Genomic DNA, 8,876 nt, shown 5'->3' with positions numbered 1-8,876 from the left:
TAGATAAAAGAGAATATTTTAAATATGTGATAAACATTAAGATATAATAAAATTTTAAAATAATATAACAATAACTTATTTTTATGAAACAAAAATTAAAGAAAATATCATAAAATTTAAAAATGTGTAACTAATAATAAATTTTTTTATTATTGTAACTAAATATAAAATAATATCTGCTTTTTATAAAATATCTACAAAATAAATATTTTTTATAAAATTTTAAACTACTTAGAAATTATTTATTTTTTAATTTTAAATAAACGGGTCGTTAAATTCAAATTCATTTGCGCATGACTCAAATTCTTTCAAATTAATAATAATAATAAATAACGGATGATACGCCTTACCCTTATTTCAGATGGAGGGTCCTTGGTTTTTGGCATTTTAGCGACCTTTTTGTTCCCTGACCTTCCAAGACCAGTTCTTTGTTGTTCATCTCCATATAAAACCCTACCTTTCATTCCAATTGCAATCTTGAATCTTGAATCATAGACCTGTTGCTACGAGATCAGTTTCACCGCTAATCAATCAGGTGAGCGTAGCTATGTTTTACCTGTTGTTTCAATTTGGAGATGGTTCCGATAGCATGATCCTAGAAAATTTTGATCGACGAGATCTTCGTTACATAATCTCCATCTTCAAAATCTGTGTTTTTTGGTTTCTCTGTGGCGTTATTTGCTATATAATTCATTTAAAATTGCGTGTTCTATTCTTTATCCGGCAAAACAGATAGAAGGTTTTCGGGGGATGGATGTACAAAGAACAAACCTTGATTTTTCCCTCGTTAAACGTACCGTACGGATAAATATATCATGAATCGAGATCAGACGATTGGTTGTTGTGAATTGCATTTGTTGTTAGTAGAACTAAATTAATTGGTGAAGGAACAAAGATGAAAACAGGACGTTGTCCCTATCATGTTAAAAATTTTCAATTGCTGGAAAAATGATAATCCAGAAGCAGATGGTTTGTTATTTTTTACTGGTATGGTGCTGTTAAGTTATAAGTGCATTAATTTCGATTCTCACTTTGTGGAATGTGTCATTTTGCAGTAAAATGTCTCTAGCAGCGAATTTTCAGGAGGAAGGACATGCTTTACATGGTGCTTATTGGTCCGCATCCACCGTAAATAACTGCAGCAACACCAATAGAAAGAGAAGTAGGAATAACTATAATAATTGGAATCACGGCAGTTACTATGATTACTGGGCAACATGTGCGGAGCACAGTGGGAATTCTAATTTTTTCAGGGCAGATCATGTTATGTATGTGAAACTCAATAATTCCGTACAATCATCTTTGAAGAGGAGGAAGCATTCAGCTTCTAATTGGGAAAACTGCTGGAGGTACTATCTTCCAGCCACTGTTCATGACAGTATCTCTTCTACATCAGCTAGTTGCAAGCTTGAATGTTCTACATTTGAAGATGAAGACTTGGTATTTCTCTCAAGGGATGAGATTGATAGATTCTCACCATCAAGAAAAGATGGAATTGATGCACTTTATGAGACAAACTTGCGTTACTCTTATTGTGCTTTCCTTCAGGATCTTGGAATGAGGCTTGAGCTGTAAGATATGCTGCATGATTTCCATTTTAACTTCCTTATGTTAAAGTTCTATTATTTTAGTCGAGATTTTTTGGTTTCTTTGATAATGCTGCAAAGGACATGGCTGTAGTCGTGGTACTTTTGAATATGATTCATTCTCAACTATTATTTGGCCTAAGTGTAAAGTGATGTCATGTTCATTTTCAGGCCTCAAACTACCATTGGGACAGCCATGGTTCTGTGCCATCGTTTTTTTGTTCGGAGATCACATGCTTGCCATGACAGATTTGTGAGTATTTTATTGTTTTCTTAGTCTATGTATCTTCGTTATTACTAGGTGCTTCTCTGAATTGTTTTACCATTAAAACTGTGCTTCATTGGATATGTTCTGGATGGTAATGGTACTTGTTAGTCTATTTAACCATCAGAATACTTTTCTTTCTTTCTTTCTTTTTTCAGTTGAACTTCTAGATTTGAATGATTTTATGTTAATGTTGATCTTGTTCTGCTGCAGCTGATCTCTACTGCCACACTTTTTCTTGCTGCAAAGTCTGAGGACACACCGCGTCCTTTGAACAATGTTTTACAGGCATCCAGTGAAATCTTACACAAGCATAATTATACTTTTTCACCATATCTTCCTTTGGTGAGTATACCTAAAATTACCTCATGTTTCTTCTTTTGTATGTATTTTTCATTATTAAGATAATTGCCTTAGAAAGGTCAGTGCATAAATGAGTCTATGAACTTTTAGCGTCTTGAATAATCTTTGAATGACATTTGTACTTTAAAATTGTATTGGGTGATATAATACATGATATGTTCTTATTTCACAGGATTGGTTTGAACAATATCGTGAACGGATGCTTGAGGCTGAGACATTAATACTGACTACTTTGAACTTTGAACTCAATGTGCAACATCCATATGCTCCACTTACTTCTATTCTTACCAAATTAGGTCTATCACAGACTGTTTTGGTGAATTTGGCATTACAATTGATAAGTGAAGGGTGAGTTATCTTTCCCATTTATATTTATTAGATTAATATCTCCTACAGATGGAGCATGGGCATTAGTTGTTTTCAATCAACCTGAGGAAAAAATGAGTTGGCTTGCATCAAATTTGACCTTAGATGTGTTCAATCTTTCATGCCTATATAACGTCTTCCGATCTGGCGTAATTGGATTGGAAAACTTAGGTGGAACAGGATAAGGGATGTTTTTGATGTCTGGAGAACAAGTGGCTAAGGAGAATGCCTTGTGTCTCAAGTCTATTTTTGGTTCAAGATTACGTTCTTTTTCTCAATCTAAATTTTAGAGCAACTGCTCTGTGTAGTTATTTTGTCATGGATATTGATTCTTTTGGCATGCATACAATTGCAGGGTGTTCACAAGATTAACATGCTGGCCTGTATGATAATCTTAGCTGGAGGATTGATAGCTGTTCTTGGAAAGTTTTGTTTTGCATCTGATGTAGACCTGCTGATGTCTAATGGTTTGCTTAACCCCTGATTATGTCCCATCCCATAACTGAGCTTTGAGCTACCCAAGATAGTCACAGTATCCCCAGCCCACTTTTTTATCCTACCCTCAGTCCTTAAACCTTATGCTTGAGACCTTTAGCCAAACGGCTTATCTATGCCTCCCCCATTTTTTAAGTAGATTCTTTACTGTTATGTAGTCAGAAAGAAAGTATCAAAGAAGTGAGACTCTTAATGGGACTCACTGTCTTTTTACACTTTCTCTTTTCACCTTATATTTCTCTAAATATATTTTCCACAGTCACTTCTATGACTGGAGGATCCATGTATTTTTGGGGTGGGCACAATTTTGTCCATATAAACATGGGTGGAAAGAAGATCAGGGTCTGAAAACCATGTTGGTCTGTCTGTAAGATCTGATAATCCAAAACCAAAAAATTGAGTAAGGAGGCAAACTAGTGGAAGTTAGATGCAGAATGAGTTACTACAATCTCAATCAATAATAAAATTATTCAAACGTGGGCCTTTCTACTTGGCTCAAGTTAATGATGATATGGAGGAAAATTGTGGTATCTTGTCTCTTGTGCAGCTGGCCTTTATGTTTTCGCATTTTAATTGCATAATATCTCTGGAGTTCCCGCACAGCACATTTGGGCCTGCAAGTCTGATAAACTCCTTAGATGACTGTAAAATTTTGCTATAATTTTGTACTGTATCGGCAATCCTGCAGACATTCTTGGAATGATTTTCTTCCTGAGTTGCTGCTTTTCTAGTTGGTAAGGAAAAATTAATGTACTTGGGTCTTTAGCTTGGTATGAATGTTCATTTAGAAGCTGACATGATCTCTGTCGTGGTGGGAATATGTGCTAAGTTGTAGAAGAATCTGTTTTCCGAACGGTTAGTTTGATAATTTCTGCATCTCTAATTGTGCTGAGCAATTCTTGTGACTGGAAGTAGAAGTGCTGTATGTCTTGTATCAATGCAAGGTCTTTTGTAGCTGAAAAATATGATGTTTTGCAGGCTTCGTAGCTCTCTATGGCTTCAGTTTAAACCCCATCATATTGCTGCTGGTGCTGCGTTTCTTGCAGCCAAGTTTCTGAACATGGATCTTGCTGCTTATCATAACATCTGGCACGAGTTTCAGACAACACCATCCATTCTTCAAGGTACTCCACGTCCTCAAACTTTCTGTTTCTCTCCCAACAAATTAATGTATTATTAGTTTATCATCAGAAAACTTTTATGTTTTAGCTGGTCTCAAACCTTGATAAAGGAGGAATGTTGTATTAAGTCCTCAATAGCCAACGCAGAACTCTATTGAGTCTCACATGGATATAGATAATAGTTTATTACCAAAAAGAAAGGGAAACTACCAACATGTGTGTGTACGTGATGGAGATTAAGCTACTACTGAATCTCTGCCACTGCCCTAGTAGTATGATACACACTTAGAGCGTGTTTGGTTTTATGTTAAAAACCATGGCTTTGATGGTTTCTAGCGTGTAAACAAACATGCACATAACCTCTTGACTAGATTAGTTTTCCCATCTCAATAACTAGTTTAGGATCCAATGCTCATGAATGCCTCATGAGTGTGCATATTTCTTCTCGATTGTCTACATGTAATTGGGAGAATTTACTATAGGTCTTATTATTTCTTCCCTTATCTTGAAGGGGGCGTAATGTAAATTTCAAAAATACAATTTTTCACCAATATTAAAAAAAATGATGATTTATCTGAAAAATTAAATAATAGCGATGACATGATTTAAATGGTCTAAAGTAAATCTAGACCATGCAAGATGGAGATCCCCCAAAATGCTGTGGCTCTGCACTCCTTTTGGGAAAAAGTTTTCTCAGCATATGTTGCTCAACACACACTGCTGGCATCCACTGTTCCTAGACTTTTTATTTTAAATTTGAAGTTTAAATTCCTCCTTATTAACTATTTATTTCACTTTGATGCAGATGTCACACGGCAATTAATGGAGCTGTTCTGATTGTATTATAACATGATCGTAGTAATTAATCTTCATAGTACAGAGTATAGATTTCGTAAATATTCAAGTCAGGAAATGGCTCAGAAATCTAGAGTTGAGAAGAAAACAGATTCGGGAGCATAGGCTGTGTTGCCTAGTTACACTTGGCAGTTAGCAGAGTTATCCCTTTTTTTTTTTTTTTTTTTAAGTTTCCATTTTAAAACTCGTCCCTGCCTGAGGGGAATGTACTAAAATGTTCGAGCAAAACTAATTTTGATATATACAAAGCAAGATTTTTATTGGAGCCTGTGAATGTGCCTTGCAAAGAGTTAGGTCCTTGCTCTTTTTATTTTATTTTTTTGAACCAAACTAAAACATGCCTTATAAACTAGACAAAACTTTTTAATAAATTTAATACACTACGTCGTTCATGGTTCATTTAATAAAATTATGTCAATTCAATTAAATAAAATATTATATATTATTATTTTTAATGATTTTACTTTTATAATAGAATGTTTATTTAGTTTTTTTTATTTTTTATTTTTTACTATCATTAATATTAAAATTAAATTATGTTTAGTGTTATTTGAATGTTATGTTTTAATTGAATAGATGTATCGGGTTTATTGGCAAATTTCTCTATAAGCTAAACAAGTTACAAGCAGTCAAGGGATCCTAGGAAGTTTCTCTCACCATTTGTCAACTCTTGCGGAGGACCTAAGGAGTTACGTCCTCGTTCTAACTCCGAACTAGGACTTTTGGATTTGATCAATATGGGGCTAGGTTGGCCCATTTCAAAGCTCTACTTGTTCCGGTCAATAATTTTGTGCTATCATATAAAAATAATAATTTTGTGCTTATGGATCGTCTTCATCTTTCATGTAGATGCCGTTTTGCATTTAGAAAATTTTGTTTGTGTTGTATTTTTATGCGTTTTAATCTCCATCTTTTTTGTTACTCTTTTTATTTTTGTCTTCAAAATAACAATTATCAGTTTTAAACACTACTTTTTTTTTTTTAAATTTCCTTTATTTTTAGAATTATGCAATTGCAACCAGGTGTAATGGCTCAGAAATCTAGAGTTGAGAAGAAAACAGATTCGGGAGCATAGGCTGGGTTGCTTAGTTACACTTGGCAGTTAGTAGAGTTATCCTTTTTTTTTTTTCTTAGTTTCCATTTTAAAACAGGCCCCTGCATGAGGGAAATATACTAAAATGTACGAGCAAAACTAATTTTGATATATACAAAGCAAGATTTTTATTGGAGCCTATGAATGTGCCTTGCAAAGAGTTAGGTCCTCGCTCTTTTTTTTTTTTGGAATCAAACTGAAACATGCCTTATAAACTAGACGAATTTTTTTTAATGAATTTGGTGCACTACAACATTTGTGATTTATTTAATAAAATTGTATCAATTTAATTAAATAAAATATTATGTGTTATTATTTTTAATGATTTTATTTTTATAATTAAATATTTATTTAGTTTTTTATTTTTTTCTTTCTACTATTATTAATATCAAAATTTATTTATATTTAATATCATTTGAATGTTATGTTTTAATTGAATAGACTATTGATGATATCATGTATTGGGTTTATTGCAATCAAGGGATCCTAGGAAGTTTCTCTCACCATTTGTCAACTCTTGCAGAGGAGTTTGGATTGGATTTGATCAATATGAGGCTAGTGCCATTATATAAAAGTAATAATTTTTGTGCTTATGGATCGTCTTCATCTTTCATGTAGATGCCGTTTTGCATTTAGAAAATTTTCTTTGTATTGTATTTTTATGCGTTTCAATCTCTATCTTTTTTGTTACTCACTTTATTTTTGTCTTCAAAATAACGATTATCAGTTTTTAACAGAACTTTTTTTTTAATTTCTTTTATTTTTAGAATTATGCAATTGCAACCAGGTGTGACCATGCACGATTGCACAGAAATAGATGAATGAGCTCAATATAACACTGCTGTGAATAATGCCTTTATAAATTTTATAGTGGAAAAATTGTCATAAAATTTTTCTTTAAAAGCGAATTGTTTTGAAAGATCAAGACTAATTTAAGGATCAAATACACATCAGATCTATCACTTTGCACGCCAAATCCATAATGTTTTAACCAAATTTATGACCTTGTATCTCAAACCTATAAGCTTCCACACCATAAAAGTACAAATTTTATGAAAATACAACCTATTATCTTAAACACAGACAATGGATTGTTTATACTACAAGCATATAAATTACATGAAATTTTTGAAGGCTAACATAAAACTTTGTTATGAAAGATCATAGGTTTGATGTGTAAGGTTATAAGTTTAGTGTACAAGGTCATAGGTTGGAGTGCAAAGTGATAGGTTTAATGTACAATGTGATAGGTTTGGAATGTTGGATGATAGGTTTGGTGTCTAAGATGATAAGCTTGATATGTAAAAAAAGATACCTGATATGCATTTGATTCTTAAATTAATTTTAGTCTCTCTGAACAACTTGCCTTTCAAGCAGGGATTTTATGGAATTTTCCCTTTCATAATATGTGCTGGTATTTAGTTATATTGATATTAGTTTTTATTCTATTTATTTTATTTTGAAATAATATTATGACATTTAGGCTTCTGTTTAAAGATTGTGAATAATGTGATTTGACATACATTATATAATTTATATTGGCAATTCATTATTTTGATGCTAACATATTGACATTGATTTTCATATCTTCCACAAAGACAAGAAGAAAAAACGGGACTGAATTCTTTTTTTTATAAAGGAATCAAAAGTTTGGCGATATACCATCTCGTTATTATTATAGTCAAAAGTGGCATCAACTAAGATATAGACTCTTGAACTTTTATTTTCCCAAAACGTAATCCTCTTGTTTTTTATTTTTAAATCATGGACCAATTTTATCTCAAGTGGTAATGAAAATACCTTTTTACATGAAAAAACTTTTATTTATCATTTGAGAGGAATTTAATGTGTTTTTTTTTCCTTATAATCTGTCTTCATTCAAGCCGACTTGAGATTTTCCTATAGAAAGAAAAACACATTCAAATCCCTTAATACACAATTAAATACTATCAAGTTCATTGATATATAAATAACTAATCTTGTTTTATTTAATTGTATTATGCGAGATTTATACGCAATTCTCTTTTTCCTTTAAGGTATCTTTAGCAATAAAATGGAAAACAAATGTTTCATACTTTAGAACTAAAAAAAAACTATATTTGAAAATTAAAATATTAAATTCATAGACAATTAGTCATAGATTTAAATATTAATTTTTAAAGAAAAACACATTCATCTATATGTGTATGCAATGTAAATCTAATTTTCAATATTTTTTTTATAATTATTCTTCTATATAACTAAATTTCGGTTTTTGAGATATTGAAAATTATGTTGACAAAACACCAAACACTTTGATTGGATAATTAAAAAAAATTATTAGAAAGTGATAAAAGTTTCACAAGGATGGATTTTTTTTTTTTTTAATAACCACAATGACACAAGGATGAAGTTTCAAATTCTAATCTTAATAGCAATGTCTTGTCAATTTTTTCTTTAGATATCCTTCAAAGTACTCATTGAATTTGTAAGACTTGTTTTGAGTCTTAGAATCCAATTTGTGTAAATATTTTTCATTAAAAGGTCGTCAACATTGTTTTTTTCCCCCATTTAGTGCACTCTGATTCAATTTTGCCTTTTCCTTTAGTGGTAATGGACTCACGGTACCACTTCTCGATAGTGGTCCACGCACAATTATGGGCCATGTTCTTTGTATCTCATTCTTATGTGCCAAGTGTCTTTCAATCTTTATACAACCCAATAAAATTAATAAAAGTTGCAAAAAAAAAAAA

The 8,876-nt window shown here is 31.9% G+C and overlaps 1 protein-coding gene across 2 annotated transcripts; it reads left to right on the top strand.

Moving 5' to 3' along the window:
* The first annotated feature begins 365 nt into the window (after positions 1–365).
* LOC129320403 (cyclin-T1-4-like) lies at positions 366–5,319 on the top strand. Of its 2 annotated transcripts, XM_054965837.1 has the most exons (7): positions 366–535; positions 1,056–1,571; positions 1,758–1,839; positions 2,065–2,196; positions 2,387–2,562; positions 4,054–4,199; positions 5,002–5,319. In XM_054965837.1, exons 2-7 carry the CDS (start codon positions 1,060–1,062, stop codon positions 5,031–5,033), a joined length of 1,080 nt encoding a protein of 359 aa, XP_054821812.1. In that variant the 5' UTR covers positions 366–535; positions 1,056–1,059; the 3' UTR covers positions 5,034–5,319. The 2 variants fall into 2 exon arrangements, with proteins under 2 accessions (XP_054821812.1, XP_054821813.1); XM_054965838.1 differs by lacking the exons at positions 4,054–4,199; positions 5,002–5,319 and adding an exon at positions 2,936–3,320.
* Positions 5,320–8,876: the final 3,557 nt, after the last annotated feature.

Source organism: Prosopis cineraria, unplaced genomic scaffold (genome assembly GCF_029017545.1).
Source record: "Prosopis cineraria cultivar Desert tree isolate PC_DT_omini unplaced genomic scaffold, ASM2901754v1 PC9, whole genome shotgun sequence".
Taxonomy (NCBI): Eukaryota; Viridiplantae; Streptophyta; class Magnoliopsida; order Fabales; family Fabaceae; genus Prosopis; species Prosopis cineraria.
This window is presented reverse-complemented; position numbering and strand designations above follow the sequence as displayed.

Coding starts and splice junctions, on each gene's coding strand:
- LOC129320403 (XM_054965837.1), top strand. CDS start 1,060: ATGTCTCTAGCAGCGAATTTTCAGGAGGAAGGACATGCTTTACATGGT. Junction 1,840..2,064: donor ATGCTTGCCATGACAGATTT/GTGAGTATTTTA, acceptor GTTCTGCTGCAG/CTGATCTCTACTGCCACACT. Junction 2,563..4,053: donor TTACAATTGATAAGTGAAGG/GTGAGTTATCTT, acceptor GATGTTTTGCAG/GCTTCGTAGCTCTCTATGGC.